Source organism: Lepus europaeus, chromosome 17, assembly GCF_033115175.1.
Source record: "Lepus europaeus isolate LE1 chromosome 17, mLepTim1.pri, whole genome shotgun sequence".
Classification (NCBI taxonomy): Eukaryota; Metazoa; Chordata; class Mammalia; order Lagomorpha; family Leporidae; genus Lepus; species Lepus europaeus.
Window position 1 is genome coordinate 59,481,300 of NC_084843.1, and position 22,216 is coordinate 59,503,515.

The 22,216-nt window shown below is 47.1% G+C and overlaps 1 protein-coding gene across 2 annotated transcripts; it reads right to left on the reverse strand.

Annotated features, from left to right (window-relative positions):
- Positions 1–1,759: 1,759 nt before the first annotated feature.
- Positions 1,760–17,717, reverse strand: SAR1A (secretion associated Ras related GTPase 1A). Of its 2 annotated transcripts, XM_062213913.1 has the most exons (7): positions 17,610–17,717; positions 13,259–13,332; positions 13,017–13,136; positions 12,559–12,624; positions 8,928–9,031; positions 6,232–6,363; positions 1,760–4,118 (listed from the first exon to the last, which is right to left on the reverse strand). In XM_062213913.1, exons 2-7 carry the CDS (start codon positions 13,314–13,316, stop codon positions 4,002–4,004), a joined length of 597 nt encoding a protein of 198 aa, XP_062069897.1. In that variant the 5' UTR covers positions 13,317–13,332; positions 17,610–17,717; the 3' UTR covers positions 1,760–4,001. The 2 variants fall into 2 exon arrangements, with proteins under 2 accessions (XP_062069897.1, XP_062069898.1); XM_062213914.1 differs by lacking the exon at positions 12,559–12,624.
- Between the last annotated feature and the right edge of the window lie 4,499 nt (positions 17,718–22,216).

Here is a 22,216-nt window from a genome sequence, read left to right on the forward strand (position 1 = left end):
TCATAGAATTCACAAAATTAACCTCCCCCGCCAAGCCGAATTTCATGGAAAACGCATTTGCTGTTCTAAACCAAATTGCCCTTTTACATAGACTGTGCCGGAGGCGGCTCCCGTCAGAACCCCGAACACAGCCCTGAATTTTGCAATATGCCCGTTTCACACAATGACTGACGTTCAGCACTGTTGATGGTGCCAGTCCTGCAGGCCATGCAAGCTGTCTCCAAGACCAACTCTGCAGCTGGAGCGCACAAAAGCCAAAGGCAATGAAATAGAATCTTACACTGAAAGGTGAATTTCATGTCGCTTTCATGAGTCATAAAAAATAGTACTCAATGTTCTCCAACTTTTTAATAATGGAAAAACCTTTCTCATGTCACAGGCCACGCAAACACAGGCCACGCAGGCAGAGTCAGCCCACGAGCCATAGTTCACATCCGTCATCTAGGACAATTTAAACCCTTTGAGTACAGAGAGACATGAAGGTGGATGTGTGGGGGCTTCACGATGCCCCCACGGCGGCCACCAGCAGCCCGGCACTTGGCGACTTGGGTGCATCCCAGGAGTAGGACGCTGATCCTGGTGCTCCTGGCGACACCCACCTGAGAATGAGCAATGGCAATCCACGGCAGCATGAGCAGCACTAAGCCAAGCACCTTCCAGGGGCAGGCACTATCTTCTTTTGGTTAGGAAGCATGGAAGACAGCCTCATTTTTACTGCCCCACTTCCTCACAATCAAGACTTCGGAGTGGCCGGCACCACGGCTTAACAGGCTAATCCTCCACCTTGCGGCGCCGGCAGCCCGGGTTCTAGTCCCGGTCGGGGCACCAGATTCTATCCCGGTTGCTCCTCTTCCAGGCCAGCTCTCTGCTGTGGCCCGGGAAGGCAGTGGAGGATGGCCCAAGTGCTTGGGCCCTGCACCCGCATGGGAGACCAGGAGAAGCACATGGCTCCTGGCTTCGGATCAGCGAGATGCGCCGGCCGCAGCAGCCATTGGAGGGTGAACCTACAGCAAAAAGGAAGACCTTTCTCTCTTTCTCTCTCACTATCCACTCTGCCTGTCAAAAAAAAAAAAAAAAAAAAAAAAAAAAAGACTTCGGAGTCCCTTCAAGCGTGCACATCTGCTGTGCGTCAGGTTTTGCTGTGCTGACGGCAGACCACAGCACAGCAGTCCCAGTCACAGCCAGCAAGTCGAGACCCTTGTGTACATGTTCACTCTACCTCAAGCGGGACAAACGCCGCTGGCCGCAGAGCCCACAGCATCCTTTCACAGGCCAGCCTCTAAGAGCTCAATGCCTGTTGAGAAGACCCGGCTGCCTCTGGTTTGCCATTCTGTGTCCCAGTGCCTGAGTTTTGGAATCTCCCTTGGGGGTTTTGACAACAGACCTTCCTACAAGCCTAATATCACACACACACACACACACAAGCAGACTCCTTCCCCTAGTTCACCAAATGCAGCATTCAACTGATTCTCTCCAGCTTTTTGTAAAACTGAGCTATACTGGGCTCAGCCCATGCTAGCACACTAATACAAGACTGCTCCAACACCGGCCCACTGTCCACGGCGTGCTCCAGAGCGCTCACACGGCCCTACACTTGGTGCCTCTAGTGGCCCTCCTTTTGTTTTTATTCCTGGTAGCAGATTTCAAGTGTCTGACAGCTCTGAATGTTTCTTCCCATATGTAGGGAAGAACTCCGGTTTTCCCTCCCCAAACTGATGACATGGTATGTTCAGGCTCAACAAACCAAAGAAACAGCAAGTTTGTTTTAACTTTTTATTAAAATGTTAAGGATACAGATTGACTTTCTTTTGTAAATGACTGTTTTACTTTCCCTGAAATAGGACACAGAAACACTCTGATAAAACAGAATGAAAAGTCTCAATCCCGGGAGTTCCCGCACAAGGCTCTGATCCTGTTTTCAGCTAACTTATTACACAAATGCTGTTCTGTGGGGCGAGAAACAGACTGGACATCTACTTGGCTTTGCCATCTCCGCTTTCTCCAGTGGCCAAGATAAACCACTTTCACAAAGAGCTGACTTCCATGGTTCTCTGGCTTGCTACAAAGTGATTAGGGGGAAATAAGAAAAAATAAAAACAAGAAAACTAACACTGAAGCAGTCATACTTCCCATGTCTCTGAGTTGAGAAGTACAGGTAACCTTTAGCTAAAGGAAATCAAAAGTATACAAGTTAACTACCTAGTTCATTCACCCTTAGCTATATTTGTTCACTTAAGGCTTTAACCCCTTTCCAAACCAACAACTGTGTCTTAATCCAGCAATGCCTGGGAACGACTGAAACACATGCACTTCGGAGGCTGACTCCCCCAAGCCTCTGCACTGGGCCCCGGCAGTGACAGCAGGCTTTCCCTGCAGGTCAGTGCTGAAGATAAAGAACAGGAAACCCAACTTCAGAATGCTACTCTCTCACCCCAGAAATATGCTATCCGCATCCTCCCTACCCTCACACAAGGAGGAATCCACAGAATTTAGTTCAGTCCTTTGCAAATGAGCACCACCATCACAAAAAGTACCTCGACTCTTTTATTAAAGGAAAAATGCACACAGGCCCCTCCGCTCCTGAGACCACCTCCTGTCCCTTCTCCTTCTACTGCAAGGGCGGAACACAGGTTAAGATCATGAACACCCACCCAACTGCACGCGTGGCACTGAGAAAATGGAACGCTATGCAAACAGCCCTCACCCCCTCGGGGGATGCTGATGTCTGTGTCCGGGGTGCTCACTGACACACGAGGCTGCCTGCGAAGGAGCAGCCCACAGAGGGCCCCTGGTTAGTGTTGTCCCCTGCTGATTTTGTGACGTGAGAAAGGTAGTTTCATTCCAAACAAAAAAAATCTGGAAAAGCTACAGATACTGACCTTTAAATAAACACCAAAAAAATAAAAATAAAATAACTGGTAAGAAGAAAAGATCTGAGCAAAAGAGCTCACAAATAAAGGGACCAAATTCTGCAAGAGGAAATTTTAAAGCCCACTGAGGAAATCTTCCCTGGATTCAAACAAGTACTGTAAGACCAGAGTTTTAAGTCCTCAACTCACAGAATTAAGACCTCTTTAGCTATTAACTTTGTCATTCTGTTCAGAACAATTTCCCCCAGAATCTGTGCAAAAGTAGCTGAGACACACCTGCAGTACATGACCACATGAGATGTTCTCAACTCTGAAATGAGGCTAAGTCACTTTATAACTGACAATGAAAAGATGCTATACAGAGAAATTTCACAATGGTATAAAAGCAAAGACGGCTGACGTTTGTAACCTTATAAGTAGAATAGTAACAACCCACCCAGCAATGCACTTTCCACAGTGAACAATGTCTATCCCCGGGGGGAGGGATGCCCCTAGCTTTCCACAGTGAAGCCTGCCACGACTGCGAGGCCAGGGTTCACCCTTTTCCACTCTCCGTGCACAAGGTGATGCCTCCGGCTACAAGGTGGTTATAGAGCCGGGGAGCTCAGGGGAGTGTCTCTCAGCAACCTGCCAACTCAGCAGGAGTGGGGCCACCCAACTGAGCTCTGGCCTCTAATTGTATTGGTTCATAATTGAATGAAATATCTAAATGCCATTTACTAGTTTAAAAAAAAAAATAGAAAACTCTGGACCAAGAAAATTGTGAACTCAAAATAGTTAGGAGGGAGACCAATTACAATAACAACACTTTCTTTAAAAAATAGAATCACTTTCGCTCGAAATGCACCACAGTGGTGAGACGTGTTTTTCTTTTCCGGTGCCCCCGGGATGGCACACAGCTTCACTCCCCAGGACTCCGACCTGCACCAGTGCGTGGGCAGCGTCACCTCCCGACAGTGCGGAGAAGAGCACATGTCACCACTGGGCGATGAGAGCTGACAGAGACTCTTGGCTTCTCAACACCAGACATGGCTGGAGAGCTTTCCTTGATTTATTAGAAAAGTTCATGAGGAAGCTGTGAATAGGATCAGTCCAGAGAAGTAAAACTCGTTTATTTTCACTGTCCAAACATCAGTCAATATACTGGGAGAGCCAGCGGAAACCCTCGCCGTAGCCTTGCCTCTTGAGCACGCTGCACATGAACACTTCCATGGGGCGGGCGTTCAGCTCCTTCAGGGTCACGTTCCCCTAAAGCAGGCAAAACAAGAAAGGCGTTACTATCTCCACGGCAGAGAGCCTGAGGAGGCGGTCATCGCCACCAGTTTCCCTGCTCTTAAAAGCCAATCTAAGTAGCTATTCATTACAGGAATGTGGTCCAGGCCCCATGAGACCTCGCAGGGCTTCGTGCTCTCAGAGTAGAACAGGCAGCACATTCCTACCCCAGCCTCTGTCTCTGTGTGTCTGTCCATCTCTCCAGAGTACGTTCATCTGCAAAGTCAGTACCCTCCCTGATGGACTGAAGCGGTCTGGGACTGTTTAGAAAGGACAGAGTCACTAACATAGCACCCAGAAATACTGATAGGCTATCCCAAGGAAATTAAAAGTCATGTGTCCTAACACTCAGACAGAAGAGGGGAAGCTAAATGAGCTATTTAAAAAAAAAAATTTTTTTTTTCTTTTTTTTTTTTTGACAGGCAGAGTGGATAGTGAGAGAGAGAGACAGAGAGAAAGGTCTTCCTTTTGCCGTTGGTTCACCCTCCAATGGCCGCTGCGGCCGGCGCATCGCACTGATCTGAAGCCAGGAGCCAGGTGCTTCTCCTGGTCTCCCATGCAGGTGCAGGGCCCAAGCACTTGGGCCATCCTCCACTGCCTTCCGGGGCCATAGCAGAGAGCTGGCCTGGAAGAGGGGCAACCGGGATAGAATCCAGCGCCCCAACCGGGACTAGAACCCGGTGTGCCGGCACCGCAAGGCGGAGGATTAGCCTATTAAACCACAGCGTCAGCCTAAAAAAAAAATTTCTACAAAAGATCAGGTAACCAAGAAGAGACAAGACTGACGAACTAGGTAAAAAAGTGAGAGAGTTATCAAAGGTCACAGAAAAGGAAGATTTCATTGAATATGCCAAAACCCCAAGCTGAAAAGTTGAAGGATCCCTGTGGAACTGGATCTGGTCTAGACTTCCTCTCTCACAAGCCTGTTTTCCTCTTTCAACAGGAGGAACCATACATAAAGCCACTTCGCTGGCGTACTGTGTAGACCTGAACAAATCACTCTGCTCCTCATCTGTGGAATGGGGTAACAGTCCTACTTCTCTCAGCAAGAAGCACTAAGTATAAAAAAAAAGGTTTAATTTCAGTGCTTGAAAAGTGATATGAATGATTATTCTTCTCTATAACCTGACCTCTCCTGTCCAGAATAAAACTGATCTGGGCTAATGGCTCCTTCAAAAAGCTTTCTCGGGGCTGGCACTGTGACATAGTAGATTAAGCCTCCACCTGAAGTGCCAGCATCCCATTCAAGTCCCAGCTGCTCCTCTTTTGATCCAGCTCTCTGCTATGGCCTGGAAAGGCAGTGGAAAATGGCCAAGTTCTTGGGCCCCTGCACCCCTGTGGGAGACCCAAAAGAAACTCCTGGCTTCATTTCGTCCCAGCTCCAGCTGTTAGGGCCACCTGGGGAGTGAACCAGCAGATGGAAGACCTCTCTGTCTTTCTGTCTATAACTCTACCTCTCAAATAAATAAATAAATCTTAAAAAAAAAAGTGGCTCCATTAAAAAAAAAATTTCCCAGACACTCAGAAAACCCTCTAAAGAGACTTTGCCTTTTCTACCAACTCCTCAAATAATGAAGGAGTTTAATATCAGAAAATGGTTAAACAGCATGCCCCTGCCTTCAGCAAGGTCACAAAAATACCCAAAACAAAATAAATCCTAAGCCTTTTTAAACTTCTGAAAGAAGAGAATCAATATGGCAAAATAGGAGCCAGCATTTTGTGGTGCTGTGGGTTAAGCAGCTGCCTGTGATGCCAGCACCCCATTATCAGCACTGGTTCAAGTCCCAGTTGCTCTGCTTCCAATCCAGCTCCCTGCTAATGTGCCTGGGAAATTAGCAAAAGGCGGCCCAAGTGCTTGGGACCTTGCCATCCATGTGGGAAACCAGGATGGAGTTTCTGGCTCCCAGCTTCTGGCCCAGACTGAGCCATTGCAGTCATCTGGGGAGTGAACTGGCAGATGGAAAATATCCCTCCCTCCCTCCCTGTTTCTGTAATAAACAAACCTTTAAAAGTAATAAAAGACAGCAAAGCAGCAGTGCTTTAAAGTTGTGGCCAGCACTCCCGTGTCTCCTCAGGAGTCTCCTCTTACCTTCCCAGTAGTCTGTCCGTAAAGCCCAAATATCTCACGGAGCTTTTCTTCACTGATAGCATCTGTTCTGTCAATTTTGTTGCCCAAGATGAGGATTGGCACATTGGATATTGTTTCATCAGTCATTAAAGCCTAAAGCCAAGATAAAATAAAAAACAAAGTGAAACCTAGGAAGTCTATCAACAAGGAAAGCTAGCAGCTTCAGGTCTTATAAGGCATGAAATGAAAGGTAGAAATAAGATCATCTTCACATCTGATTAAAGGCTTATCTCTGACACCATATAACACACCTTTAACATTTGGTGAAAAGCCCCTACCTGCCTCAAAACAGTCACAGCTGAAGGCTGTCTGTTTCCGAGGCAACAGAACTACTCAGCCACCAAGCACTCTCAGAACAGTCAGCAGGGTCCTAGAAGAGTGCTCTGGCTGCAGACCCTCAAAGATGACTACAGGAACGCTCCAAGGTTTGCTGACTGCCCAACACACACAAAACACTGCCTCAGGCACTGAGATAGGAAACAAAGGGTAAGACCCAGCCCTGTGGTCAAGTAACCCTCCCTCTTAAGTTCACACTTGTGTTCACAAAGCTTGGAAGGGAAACAGCACGGTGGATGACTGTCACGATGAGTGAGGACAGAATATTAATACTAAATAAATTCAAGGAAACACATGGTGATTTGGGGCTTGAGGAAAGTCTCAGCAAAACTACGGAACCTAAACTGGGTCTCCAGAGCAAGGAAAGGAGGAGGAAGAACTCGGGCCCCGGCTCTGCACTCAGGTGTGAAGGCAGCAGCCACAGGGAGCAGTGCCGGCTGCCCTGAAGCACCTGTACTGGCATCAGCCCGAGGAAATGGGGCAGGAAGGGACAGCCCGCATCGTGGCACCCACCTGAGAGGTCAGCTGCAATGGATTCTAACACCGCAGTGAGTAAAACCTACACCTCAGTACCATGAACTCACACGCAGTACCCACCTGTGGCACTCGTGTGAGACACAATGAGCTAGCCTAGGGTAGCAGCGCTGAATGAACACTACAGGAGACTGACAAAAAGTCACAGCTGACACAGATCTCGAGTCTGGCCCTCCAATTCTCAGCCACAGGAAAGCAGTGTTGAAGAGATAAAAGGGAAAGGTGCTGTGACCGCCTTGAATCCCAGGAAACATGAGAGAAAAACAAGAGCAAGGATGTCATTCATTAAGCAGTAATAGAGTGCCTATATGTACCCAATGTTTTGCCAGGTGCAGTGACTTCACAAAAAAGTAAGACAAGGTTCCTACCATGGAAGCTCAGGTCTGGTGGGAGAGACCCATAAGAAAATCAGCAAACACAACAGACACTGGTGATGCAGTGTGAGAGGTCAGGGAAAGCTGCTCAGAGGTGGTCACATCTGAACCCTGAGTTCCCTGAAGGGACATTTTACAATGTGCTGCGGAGAACGGAAGAGGAACCCAGGCAGGGAATGGCTACTTGTGCCTGTTCAAGAAAAAAAAAACACAAGTTGTTCTTTAGGTTTAGAATATAGTTCAAGTAGGCAGGAAAGAGAAAGGATGCTGGAGAAATAGGGAGGATCATGAAAAGGTCTTATGTGCCACATAAGAGACCTGTGAGTTGTATCCTGCCTGTGCCAGAGAACTATCCAAAGATATTAAGGAGAGCAATGACAAGTCTGAGAAAGTTACTTCTAGCACTTCAGTGCATGGCAACAGTCATGAAACGACAATAATCCACAGGTTTCTGGACTACGGGCCCAGGCAGGTGGTGGGGTAGGATGAACAGTTCCATTCTGGAAAACAGAATCAGTGCATGGGTTGTCTAGTGGGCAGCATTATGCAGAGGTCTAGATGGGAGAAATCCATTTGGGAATCTTTGACATCTGGGCAGCAGAGGAAGGAACTGGAATAGGTGGGACTAGCCTGAAAGAAAGAGCAGACCCTTGGGAAGACCAGTACTTCAGGGCTAAGCACTTCAGAAAGCACCACAACCAAGAGTGCAAAGGGGAGTTTCTAGAATGAGAATGGCGAGTGCCAAGGGGTCCACTAAGGGAAGGGCTTCGCTATAGGCAATTCTTCATCAGCCCAGAGCTATACACTTGAGAAACATGCTTATAAATATGCCTGAGACAGCTTCCAACTGCCAGTAATGAGAACGAAGGGTTACAGTTCATCAGAGAAGTACGGGTGAAGGAGCAGGACTAACAGAAGCAACATTACAGAAATCATCGCGCCAAGAAACGCGATGTTGACAAAGGCGAAACCTGGAGTGAGTGCTTGACAGTGTCTCAGGATGCTGGCACCTGGGCCCAGACTTGAACAGGCTGTCAGCGTCCAGCACACTCATCGGCGGGACGGTGGGGAGGCACAACCCGAGAACGCAGACTCACAAACTCAACACAGTCTAACATCTCCGCTAGGGTTTCCTGATGCCAGTCGTAAAAAGGGTGCCGATACATGATATACAAAAGGGACCACTGATAACTATGCTGAGCCAGACAGGAGCCCTTCGATCGAAACCATATGTTAATTTACACAGTCTAAGCTGAGTTTCCTCAGACACTGAAAAGCAGTACCTTAGATTTTAAAACATTTTCTTCCTGCAACTACGACTCTCACCGAATGTGCACTCCAATGATTAAGTACTGGCACTACCGAGCCAAGTAGTTAAAAGAAACAGAGGTAGTAAGGAAAACACAAACATACATTAAGCTCAACTTTGGATTCCATGAGGCGAGAATGATCTGCACAGTCCACCAGAAAGACAATCCCATTAATTGCAGGAAGGTAATTTTTCCAAACCCGGCGTGCTAGAAGACAAAGTTAGTGATTGCATCAATAAAATATATAAATATAGACTGAAAATTAATAAGCTAAGAACCTGTGAAATGCACAAATCTGGTCGTTTCAGTAACAATACTTCCTTATGGATTCTCTAAGTCCTGGCCAGTATTAAGTCAGAGTAGAGGAAGCAAACTGATGGGTCCATGAACCTAAACCTGGTTTTTATAAATTCAGAATTTGTCCTCCTTGAAATAACAACAACTCTGGGCAATTCTACACCTACCCATCCACATGCCAATAATCAGCTGGAACTGAATTGTGGCTTCTCCTTCAGATAACGTCTGAATTCTTCAGTTTGCCAAAATTGCCGTTACTCTTCACTGTCTTGGAGGCCACTTACTTAAATGACCTATTTCACCTCTGGAGCTAATTTAGTTTGCAACCTCTGAGTTAAAATATCAGAATGTTAACTATTTCTGCATATAACATTAGTTCCAAGTTATTCCTAAACCACTAGTGTGAGTGTGCTGACCCATGCATCTGCTCAGCCCTGGGGGGCCTGGGCCACCCAGGGGCCTAACCTGCCCTATAAACGTTACTTCTATCTGTTTGTGACACAGAATGGTAGAGATCGGAAAGCAGCGCTTTAATTGTACCAGATTTCCAAGCCCTTCATCTCTAGTCCTCGCAGTGGAACGGGTCGGAAGCACCTCCACGTCAGTGAATAACGTGAACTTCTAAAGAGTGGGGTGGGGAAGGAGGGCAGGAGGAACTTTCAGTTTCCCTATTTCTACAATGACTATGTTTGTTTGAGTATTAAGTCTACACTGCTTTTATAGTTAATTTTTTTTTTTTTTTTTTTGACAGGGAGAGTGGATAGTGAGAGAGAGAGACAGAGAGAGAGAAAGGTCTTCCTTTTTGCCGTTGGTTCACCCTCCAATGGCCGCTGCGGCCGGTGCATCGCGCTGATCCGAAGCCAGGAGCCAGGTGCTTCTCCTGGTCTCACATGCAGGTGCAGGGCCTAAGGACTTGGGCCATCCTCCACTGCCTTCCCGGGCCATAGCAGAGAGCTGGCCTGGAAGAGGGGCAACCGGGATAGAATCCGGCACCCCGACCGGGACTAGAACCCGGTGTGCCAGCGCCACAAGGCGGAGGATTAGCCTGTTAAGCCACGGCGCCGGCCTATAGTTAAAATTTTTAAGTTATACAAAAATAAAATGAAATCCATAGATAGATATTGTTTTAGTCACTTCTGTAAAACGGTGGCCACGTTATGATAAAAAGTGTCTCTGTTGAGTAAATTTTCCTTAAAAGAAGTAAAACTATATACATCAATACACTTCCCTTCTTTTACAACACCTGTAAGCTAAATTATCACAAATAATCTACAATTCCCAGGTGTCTAAGGACATGTGGTGCCTATTCCTTCAGCACTGTCCAGTTGACCAGTTCAGTCTTACCTGGCTCCGAATTTAAATTTGTGTAAGCTGTTACACAACTTTTTTGGAAGAAACAGCAGAAGATACCACATACCCATTCCTACGTACAAGCTCATGATAGAAAAAAGGAAACAAGATCATTTATAACCCTCCATCAAACTCCTCCCTGTCAATGTTTCTGCTACTTTCTTCCCGTCTTTCTTCTGTGCAGGTATTTTATTCAATTGTGATTATACTGCATATATGATTTTCAGGATACAAAACCAATTGAATAAAATAAATGCAATTACATTAATGAAATTACCAACTATACAATTCTTGTGCTGACTAGAAATTACAATATTCTTTTTTCTAAGCCATACTTTTTAAAAAACTTAGATTCAACCTAGTAAACGTTCTAAAAGTCTTCTCAACTCAATTTAATAAAAAGTGAATCTGACAGAATCTCGGGCTTCTTGCCCCATCTTCCCAGATCACACCCGCATCTGGAGTCACACCCGGTGCTTAGTCTTGCCAAATGTTAACTGAGTGTCCGTCAGCTAAAGATGCCCAGTGTGTATCGCTAAGACACACACAAGACACCTGAGAGGAACCCGGAATCACACAGACCCAGCCTGAGGAGGGAAAAGGGCAAAACGCTGGAAGAAAACCAACCCGTTCCAGGTGGGTCAAGTATATACAAAATATCAATGCAGATCAGAGTGCTCCTACTTAGTCACCCTTAGTTTTGCAACTTTTTGACAAGTTTGAACTTACTTACAAAGACGCTAAGGTCCTACATACTCACACTCCTTTGAGTAGAGATTTGTTAACTAAATATAATACATGATACCGTACTGTACCTGTTCAAGAGGAAAAAACGCTTTACACAAGGAGATTATTAGGGGTTGGCACTGTCGCACAGCAGTGCCCATATGAGGGCTGGTTTGAGTTCCCCCCGACTTCAGATCTAGCTTCTTGCTGATGCACCTGGGAAGGCAATGGAGGATGGCCCGAGTACTTGGGCCCCTGCACCCATGCGGGAGACTTAGATGGAGCTCCAGGTTCCTGGCTTTGGCCTGGACCAGCCCCAGCTTTGAGGACCATCCAAACCCCAGTGGATACAAGATCTCTGTCTCTTCCTCTCTTCTCTGCAACTTGGCCTTTCAAATAAATCTTTTTTAAAAAAGGAAAGGCTGATGCTATGGCAGAACAGGTTAAGCCTCTGCCTGAGATGCCAGCATCCCACTTGGGTGCCAGTTTGAGAATTGTCTGCTCCACTTCTAATCCAGGTCCCTGCTAATGGGCCTGGGAAAGTAGCAGGAGACAGCCAAAGTACTTGGGCCCCTGCACCCATGAGAGTGTCCTGGAAGAAGCTCTGGGCTCCTGGCTTCGGCCTGGCCTAGCCCTGGCTGTTGTGGCCATTTGGGAAATGAACTAGAGAATGAAAGATCTCTTTCTGTCTCTCTTCCTTTCTCTGTAACTCTGCCTTTCAAAAAAAAAAAAAAAAAAAAAAAACAAACGGAGAGATTGATTATTGGGACAACTGACAAAAAGGAATACACATGACAGAGTATATAAAAATAGAACATCCTAGATTGGATAACTAGTATGATTATATAAAAGAATATTTTTGTTAAGAAATAGGTATCTGGAGCAAAGGTGTATGAGGTACTCAAATGGTTCAGAAAAAAATCAATATTAATGAAGGTATTTCAAAAAGTTCATGGACATGGAATTAAGAGGTTATTTTTGTGCAACAAATGTTGAAATCCACACATAGTATTTTCATAATACATATTTTCCATGAAGTTTTCAAGACACTCTCATATGCACGGCTTTTGAACCAACATAAATTTATCTTTCACTTCTATTTTCCATGAATCTTTTGATATGTTCTCATATGTATTACAGAGAGGGAGACTAATAAATCTCCACAAAAGGGCTGAGTGGAAGTCTCTGCACTATTTACAAATTATATCTTAAATCACTTAAAAATACTAAATGAATAAAACAGCCTCATTAAATAAGATCCCAATCCTAAATTCAAGAAATGTAGAAGGTAGAAAGGACACAAGCTTTGAGGGCCCAGAATAAATCATAAGCCAAGACCATGCTTCCACTACATCTCTTACCTTGCTCATGCCCACCAAGATCAAAAGTTGTAAAGGTCATTCCAGCAATTGTCAGCTCTTCTGATGCTGAAAAATTGGCAATAAATAGGAAAGAAATCAACTTATGTGTCCACAGGCCCAATCACCATGCCGTGAGCCAACACCAATCCAAGGTGAAAGCTTCACCTTGCCCTGGGGAGGGCAGCAGTGGGATGCTCTGAAGCTACTCTAAAAAGCCAACCACTTCTTATTCTCTTAGAAGCAGGTACAGGAGATGTGTCCCATTATGGAACCAAAGAGAATAGTGACAAAGTTTCGGAGACTTAGATCTATGAGTCTGTGCCCTGAATATGTCCTCTAGGTAATTTTTCTAAGTAAGCTGAATTTTGGGACCTCAGTTATTAAAAGTGGAGATTTATCCTCCAAACCTGATGTTGACCTTCAAAGATCAAAAGGTCACCTGGTATTTTCAAACCTACTCGGATGCAGTGTTGGAACATGTTGGCCCAATCTGTCATCTTTGAGCATGTGAAGAAGAGTGGTTTTGCCTGCATTGTCCAAACCCAAGAATACAAGTTTTCCAGATTTCTTATAGAGTCCTAAAAGAGAAAAAAAAAATGTTAATGTAAATTTTTCTCTACTTAATGAAGACTACTTTTAATTAAATTGTTGAAAGACATGCATAAAATTTGAAACCTGCATTTCAAGGAAATGGCTTTACCTAGGAACTGGAGCACACTGCTGAAGCCATTGTAGATCCACTCAAAGATGAAAGACATTATTAATGCTTACTACCTGTAAAAATAGCAAAGTAGTAAACATTAGCTTTCTAATGCCAAACAGCTCTGGAGAAGCTAATTTTTATTCCCTGGTTCTGATACACACTTATAGAGCCATGTTTCTAGGTATAAGGTGAAATAAAGATAAATGAACCTCGTTCCCTCTCAAGACAAGAATTTTACACTTCGGAGGGAAGCCACTAGAAACATCATTCATTGTCTGCATACACTCTTGGCTTCCTAAGTTAATAATCTACACTGAGAGTTGAAGATATCATTTCCTTCACTATATGACGCACTCCTCCAAGCAACTGCCCATCCACATTCCTGAGACACACCACTGCTGGCTACAGTTAGCAACAGCTTTAGGGAACCCGTCTGCTCAAGAATCTGGACCAAAGGGCCACACAGATGCACTAAGCGGAAAACCAAAATGAAAATAACCTGAACAAAAGCATATTAACCTATCCTTGTGAACAGCTACAGAACAGTCACCCAAAATCCTATTGGCTGGCACCATCTGCCCTGCTCCATTTACCAGCATTCTCTCTTCTTAAACAATATTTGTCTAACCTCCTTTGCAGATACATGTCTCGGTTTACAAAAAGAAAGACAACACTATTTTACAGAACCACAAAGGGACAAGAAGAGAACCCTTTCATACTACAAATAATCAAGCTTGAATCATTTTACAAATCCTCCAAGTCTTAAAATAAGAAGCTGTTCGTGATACAGCAGGAAGTTCCTAAGCAAGGACCTATCTTAACGTGTCCTGATACTAACACCACTCTTCCTACTGTTTCCTACAGGCCTAAACAAAATAAACAGTGACTCACGCTACTAAAAAGTCTTCATACACTGGCAATAAGCAAGAAGACTGCTGTATGAAATGAAGGGAAGGATCTAGGGTGGTTCCTGAGGTTTCTCAGAGTCAGCATTTCCTGGTCACATTCAATTTTTGCCTCAATATCTCAGATTCAGTACAGAAAAAAAATCTGCACTTTCACTCCTCTCCATCAGCAAGAGCATCTAAACATAAGACTTTACATATGACCAACTGCAACCCAACAAAACTTTCACAAACAGTAACCAGTAAAAGAGCTAACCACAAAAGCCCACTTACATTCTTCAAAGAATACTAGACAAAAAAAAAGCTGAAATATGGAGAAGGTATATGTTTTTCATTTCCATCCAATTTCTGGGTTTTACCAGGCCAAATAAAACTTGGGAGTTTGGGTAGAGGTAGAGATAGAGGAAAGGTAGGGTTTTGTGTTTGTTTTTGGTTTTGGTTTCTTTTTGGCCCTTTCAGAAACACTGCAATATATTTTGGCAGAAAGATCACATTTTACATGTTAAATTACAGTTCTGTCTGGAAACTTTAAGAAGTCCAATAACTTAGGGGCACTTACAAGGCTCCTATGCCTAAGTTCCCACTTATTGCAGGAAAGTAAAAGAACAACTTGCCTTTCCTCTACAATGCCCCCAAACCAAACATCCTGCCTGGTCTGCTTAGCCTATTGCTTGGGGAGACACAGCTCACCTTTAGACAGTACCCCTCATTCGGTTACCCCCACTCTGATCACTCCTGTACAAGCGAACACGTTTATTTTCATTTGTCCTACACTGGTTTGTAGTCCACACTTCACAGTATCACTGTAAATTGTAACACATCAAGGGCACACATCTGGACACCACCTGGAATGCCTGCATCCCACATCAGAGTGCCTGGGTTCCAGACCTCGCTCCACTTCCAATTCCAGCTTCCTGCTAATGCCCGCCCTGGGAGGCAGCCGGCAATGGCCCAAGTACTTGGGTCCCTGCCACCTGCATGGAAGATCTGGATTACATTCCCCAGCCATTGCATGCATTTGGGGAGTGAACCAACAGGGTCTCAATACCTTTCAAATAAACAACAACAGATAAACTTTAATTTAGAAATACTCCAAATTTAGACGAATTTTGCAAAGGGGACAAAGACCCCATACTTTAAGGATTTTTTCATGGTAACTGAACTACTTATATTTTCTAATTTGTTTTCCCTTGATATTCCTGCTTTCCAAGCCCTATGAGATTATCCCTCCCAAATTACTGATAGAGAGTGCTTCAAGATACTCTTCAGGTGATTTAAAAAAAAAAAAAAAAAAAAAAAAAGACCCCTAACAACAGACACAAAGTGTTGGGCTGTACTGCTACCAAAGTTAAGAAAATGGCCTTGGGGCCAGCATTTGGCGTAACAGGTTAAGCTCCACCTGCAGTGCAAGCATCCCATACGAGCACTGGTTCAAGTCCTGGCTGTTCCACTTCTGATACAGCTCCCTGCTAAAGCACCTGGGAAAAGCAGTGGAGGATGGCCCAAGTCCTTTGACCCCTGCCACCCACATGGAGACCTGGATGAAGCTCCTGGCTCCTGGCTTCAGCCTGGCCCAGACCATTGCAGCCATTTGGTGAGTGAGCCAGTGGATGGAAAATCTTTCTCTCCGTCTCTCTAACTCTGGCTTTCAAATAAACAAAATAAATCAAAAGAAAAGAAAATGGCCTTGTTGGCTCCTCCATCCTTGCAATCTTTTTTCTTTCTTTTTTTTTTTTTTAAAGGTTAATCTATTTATTTGAAAAGCAGAGTTACAGAGCGGCAGAGAGAGAGACAGAGAGGTCTTACAGCCACTGGTTCACTCCCGAAATGGCTGCAATGGCTGGAGCTGGGCTAACCTGAAGCCAGAAGCTTCTTCCAAGTCTCCCACATGGATGCAGGGGCATAAGCACTTGGGCCATCTTCCACCGCTTTCCCAGGCCTAGCAGGCAGATGGATCGGAATTGGAACAGCCAGGTCTCAGACCAGCGCCCATGTGGGATACAGGCACTGCAGGCGGCAGCTCATCCTTGCAATCTTAGTGTGTACTAACTCCAGCAGTTTTACAGCTTACACCACACATGCACATCTCATTCATCCTCACGCCAACCCCACCATGCAGGCTCCACAGGCTTCACTGAACAAGATAAAGAACTGACATCTAGGGTAACTGACTTGTCCAGCCCTGCTCCACTGAAAAAGTAACAGTTCCAAGACTTAAACCTTCAGCTTTTAACACCAAAGCTAAAACTCTTCCTATTAACTTCACATAAAATTCAAATATAAATCGCAAGTTAAAAGTGTACCTCCTCAACCTCCCAACCTCACAGAGGGTAACCTTTGGAAGTGATCTAACTTAGAATTCATGACACCGTTTAGGCGATATTTTAACTACTGATATTCTATTTATTTTTGTATTGTTGATCCACTCCACCACCGTATGGCAAGTCAGAGTACTCCAAAATTAAAGGACTTTAAATTGCCAACGGAAACACTGCTAGTGTACCTAAAATGAAAACTCCCAAATTTCAGGACAGAGTCAAACACAAAGAAAGGCGGAGCACCAAACTCTCCATTAGCCAATAAGAAATTTACAAACTGGGAGCCACTTTAACGCAGAGTTCCCGACATCTGGAGGTAGTGGGCAGCTGGCTTTCAGCTAAGGAATTCTGCTGAGCTGCGGGGCAGATGTTAAAGGTCAGCTTCCTGCCCCCCCTCCCCCCCAAGCGCCCGATCTCGACCTAAGCAGATGCAGTTGGATAAAGCGCACGAAGAGAATACGGATGGGGACAACTGGGCGTCGACCCTCAGACGTGCGCTAGAACCGGGACGAAAACACCAACCTACGCCAACGCACATGAGGGCATTCTGCCACGCAAGGAAGAGAGTGGGGGGCGGGGGACAAGGAGGAGGAAGGAGAAAACTCGGGGTTCGACACGGAACATCAGATGGCAACAGGGCGCTGCGTGGGGAGGAGCCCCGGACTAGCAGCCTGCAGACCTGGTTCCAGCGCCCACTCTCGCTGGCTGCGGGGCCTTGGCGAGCCTCCGGTCCCGAGTCTGTCAAACAAGGGTACTCGTCCAGGGCTCTGCCCGCCTCCCCGAGGGACTGAGGCTCATCCGAGGAAGCGGACACGACGCCGCTGCGTAAACCCGAACGCACGGTACGGACAGGCAGAGAGAGACACACAGAGAGAGGTCTAGCAGCGGCAAGACCCCGAGAGGAATACGGATGGGCCCCATGCCCGCGACGTCCGCAGGGGACGGGGCAGACCCGGCCGAATCGGCCCGTCCCCGCCCAGAACCAGCCCGTGGCCCCACAGAACCGCCTGCGTGTCACTTCCCCCCCCCAGCCCGGCCAGCGCCAGCCTCCACCAGGATCCTCCCCAGCAGCCGCCCCAGCTCCGCGGGTCGCGCTCCCTCCCGCGCCGAGGCCCCCGCACTCACGGCCCGAGGGGCTCCTCCGGCGGCGGCGGGCGGCTCGGACCCTCCCTCAGAGCACACAGGCCAGCAGCAACCCGCACGGCCAGGTACTCGCCGGATGTACGTCACACGCCCCGGGACTTCCGGGCGCGCGCTTGTCCCGCCCCTCGTGACGTCACGCCGCTCCGCCCGGGGCCGCCCTGGCTGCGACTCGGGGCGCGGCGAGGCGGGCTGGTGGGCGGGCGCCGGCTGGGCCGTGCCTGCCAGCTGGACAGGGAGCGAGTACGCCGCGCGAGACGTGGCAGTGTGGCGGCTGGAAGGCGGGGCCGGAACCGAAGGGCCGCTGGGCGGCCGGGGACGCCGATCCCTGTGCGTTCCCGGACGCGCGGGGAACACAAGGGGCGATCCAGGGTTCAGTGGGTTCTGGGAAAGAGGACCCGGGGCCGCCCTGCCCCAACACCCAGCGCCTGCCCCGATAGCCTTTGTCCAGAACAGCTAATATTTACTGGGCGCGCTTGCTGTGCCTCGCCTCGCTTAACCCTCCTTTCAGCCGTTTAAGCCGGTCCTCTCGTTCCCATTGTTCAAGTGAGGGAGTCGGAGTTGGGACACGACCGGCGGGGCCGCTTGGCGTCCCCAGCGCGCCGGGCTGCGCCTGTGTTTTCCCACCTTATTCTGAGGACAGCCCTGTGAGACTGGTGTAGTGGTGACTCGCATTTTACACATAGCAAACAGTCGAATGGAACGGTTTTTTGGATGGGAATTCTCAATGCCATGAAGGTCTCAATCCTCCATAAGTAGAACCATACGCTTGATATAATCCCAATAAAAGCACTGGTAGGATTAACAGGTTGTGTGTGTGTGTGTGTTTTAAACTACCCTGTTTGTTCCTGAAATTCATAGGGAAAAATAAATAATACTATCAGGAAACAACAGGCTCTGAAAAAAGGACAAAGACAGGAGCCAGCACCATCAGATAGAGCGACTGTGACGATCCCCAGTCATTAAAACTGGTGCATAGGGAGCTGCACAAGCCAACGGGCCAGAACGTTGTACGGACACAGCCCAGCCCACGCAGAAATAAAGGCGAAAGTGCTGCTGGCACACCGGCAGTGCCCAGAGGGCCGAGGGGGCAAGGCGCCGCCTTCCTCCCTCCTCTCACGCCTGTGGTCGGAAGCGTTGAGTCTGAATCCTGGCCAGGCACAGAGAGGGGTCAGGCCATGTCCTGAGGTTTCTCACAGCTTTGAATAAACCCAGGGGGCTGTGTTCACGGGACCTGGAACCCCAACACGTGTGCACCTGGGAGCACAGGGCTGTCCCAGTGCAAGGTAACACTCTCTGAGTGGCTGCCTCTGGCGGGAGTCAGGCTGCAAGAGGTGGAAAAACTCAAAGGCGGCTGGAGGGACCAGGGCGGAGGGGGAGTGCACAGATACCATTTACCAACTGGACAGCCTGGGGCAAGTACACAAGTGCCCCAGGCCCCAGGGCACCCATCTGTAGAACAGGTGCAACAGGATTTTTGTGTGTAAAGCAATTCTTCCAGAGGTTTTTTTTTTTTTTTTTTTTTTAATCTTTCTATTATGTTTTTTTAACTAAATGATTAAGGGGTTGAGGAAGTTGGGTAGTCTGAAAAAACTTGGAGCTGAATTCATAAATGACATCCTACACTAAGTACAAAGTGGCTTCCAAATGCTTCAAAGATTTGTGCAGTACACGATTAAGACACAGAGTAGAAAAACCAGAAGAAAGCATGGATTCCTTAAAATCTTGGAATGAGTAAGGCCTTTCTGGCTATGATTGAAAATCCAGAAGCCGAAAAAGAAAATATTGACAAAGTCAACTCTATAAAAATAAAAACTTTTATGACCAACCAACAATGATGATACTATAAACAAACTCCTAAGATGGATAACAAGCTGGGAACGATGTTTGTAATCATATAAGTATGAAAAAGGCTAACACCACAGCAGAAACAGACAGAGGGGACAGCTCACTCATAGGAATGGAAATATAAATAGTTCTTATGTATAATAAAACAGTAACAGAAATAGAATAGCTACTACAGGATATGTGGGCAAACAAATTCTACATATAATATATAGACACAGGAGCAGGAATTTGACCTAGTGGTTAAGATACCCACATCCCACATCAAGGCTTCTGGCTTTGACTCCTTTCTCTAGCTCCTAACTCCAGCTCAACACCAATGCAGACCACAGGAGGCAGCAGTGATGGCTCAAATAATCAGGTTCCTGCCACCCACATGAAAGATGTGGATTGGGGGCCGGTGCTGTGGCGTAGCAGGTAAAGCTGCCGCCTGCAGTGCCAGCATCCCATATGGTCGCTGATTCAATTCCCGGCTGCTCCAATTCCTATCCAGCTCACTCCTGTGGCCTGGGAAAGCAGTAGAGGATGGCCCAAGTCCTTGGCCCCTGCACCCGCGTGGGAGACCCAGAGGAAGCTCCTGGCTCCTGGCTCCTGGCTTCACATCAGCTCAGCTCCGGATGTTGTGGCCATTTGGGGAGTGAACCAGCAGATGAAAGACCTCTCTCTCTCTCTCTGCCTCTCCTTCTCTCTCTAACTCTGACTTTCAAGTAAATAAGTACCTCTTATTGCCGGCGCCACGGCTCAATAGGCTAATCCTCCGCCTGCAGCGCCGGCACCCTGGATTCTAGTCCTGGTCGGAGCGCTGGATTCTGTCCCGGTTGCCCCTCTTCCAGTCCAGCTCTCTGCTGTGGCCTGGGAGTGCAATGGAGAATGGCCCAAGTGCTTGGACCCTGCACCCCATGGGAGACCAGGAGAAGCACCTGGCTCCTGGCTTCGGATCAGCACAGTGCGCCGGCCACAGCACACCGGCCGCAGTGGCCATTAGAGGGTTAACCAATGGTAAAAGGAAGACCTTTCTGTCTCTCTCTCTCTCTCATTGTCCACTCTGCCTGTCAAAAAAAAAAAAAAAAAAAGTACATCTTAAAAAAAAAAAAAAAAAAAGACCTGAATTGTTTTCCCAGCTCCTGGATCTGGACTCAGTCCAGTCCCCACTGTTGCAGACATTTGGAGAATGAACCATTGGAAGTTCTCTGTCTCTCAAGTAGTTTTATTTTTTAATTTAATATATATATGTATACATATATTCTATATCTACTATATATAAATACAGAACGTACACACATGTATCTATTTCTATGCCTAAATACTTGCATTTTATATAGACAGTTGTAGTTTTACATCAGGCTCCAAGGGGAATTGGTTCCAGGCTTCCTGCAGATACCAAAATCCACAGATGCTCACGTCCTTATATAAAATCGCACAGGATTTCCTTAGAACCTACATGCAGGGGCCAGCGCTGTGGCATAGCAGGTACCTGCAGCACCTGCATCCCATGCGGTGCTGGTTCTAGTCCCGGCTACTCCTCTTCCGATCCAGCTCTCTGCTATGGCCTGGGATAGCAGAGGAAGCTGGCCCAAGTTCTTGGGCCCCTGCACCCATGTGGGAGACCCAGAAGAAGCTTCTGGCTCCTGGCTTCAGATCGGCGCAGCTCCAGATGTTGGGGCCATCTCTCTGCCTCTCTGTAACTCTGCCTTTCAAATAAATAGATCTTAAAAAAAAAAAAAAAAAAAGAACCTCATGCATCCTCCACATACTGGGTTTTTGTTTTGCTATTGTTGTTGTTTTGGTTTTATTTGAAAAGCAGAGAGAGAGCGAGAGCTCCCATCTGCTGGTTCACCACCCAGCTGCCTGCAATGGCCAGGCATGGACCTAGACCAGGGAACTCACTCCATCGCCCACTTGTGCGACAGGAAGCCCATTACTTGGGCCATCAGTGCTGGCTCCCAGAGTCCGCATTGGGCAGGAAGCTGGCGTCAGGAGCCGGAGCTGGGAGCTGAGCCGAGGCACTCCAATGTGGAACATAAAGCATGTTAACTGCTAGGCTAAACGCCTGCCCTCCTGGATACTTCAGATCATCTCTCGATTCCTTACGATACCTAACACAGCGTAAATGCTCTGTAGTGATCAGAGAATAACGATAAGAACAAGCGTCCATACAAGCTCAGCACAGGCACGGTGTTGTCCTAAATATTCTCCGTCCACACTTGCCTGGCTCAGGGCGTGCAGCCCTCTGGTGCCACCTGGGCTGACAAGAGTTATCTTCTCATGGTGCTGGGAAGGCAGCTTCCCAAAGGAATGTCTGTGGCTTGCTGCAGGGAAGAAGGGGGACCATTCCTTTCCGCCGCCGCTCTTTCCCAAGTGCCTTCCGGGGAACTCATCAGCATGTGGCATCGGCATATTTTGGGGGGTCCCGTTCTGGTTTTGTTCATGACTGTCTATGGGATGCACAACATCACAACATCGTTTAGAAAAATGAGTTTTGGGGTCACACAGCCTGCTCTTCCATTTACTAACTCTGTAGCTTTGGGTATTTAACCTTCCTATGCACAAAGTGGGTAACAATAGTGTCTGCTTTCTTACAGTGTCTCCGGTGGTGAGCACGTTTTCTGGCCCATAGTAGGTGCTCGGTGCAATTCATTCAGTAACTATGAAGGAAGGAAGGCATGAACAAACAATTTTTAGGGAGGTTACATAGTTTGAGGCCAGTGTTGTGGTGCAGTGGGTTAAGCCACCACATGCCAGGCCAG

Excerpts from the sequence above, each read along its gene's own strand:
- SAR1A (XM_062213913.1), bottom strand. The coding sequence starts at position 13,316 with ATGTCTTTCATCTTTGAGTGGATCTACAATGGCTTCAGCAGTGTGCTC. Across the intron at positions 13,137-13,258 it reads CAGTGTGCTCCAGTTCCTAG|GACTCTATAAGAAATCTGGA; the intron begins GTAAAGCCATTT and ends TTTCTCTTTTAG. Across the intron at positions 9,032-12,558 it reads TCTTGGTGGGCATGAGCAAG|CACGCCGGGTTTGGAAAAAT; the intron begins GTAAGAGATGTA and ends TTTGTCTTCTAG.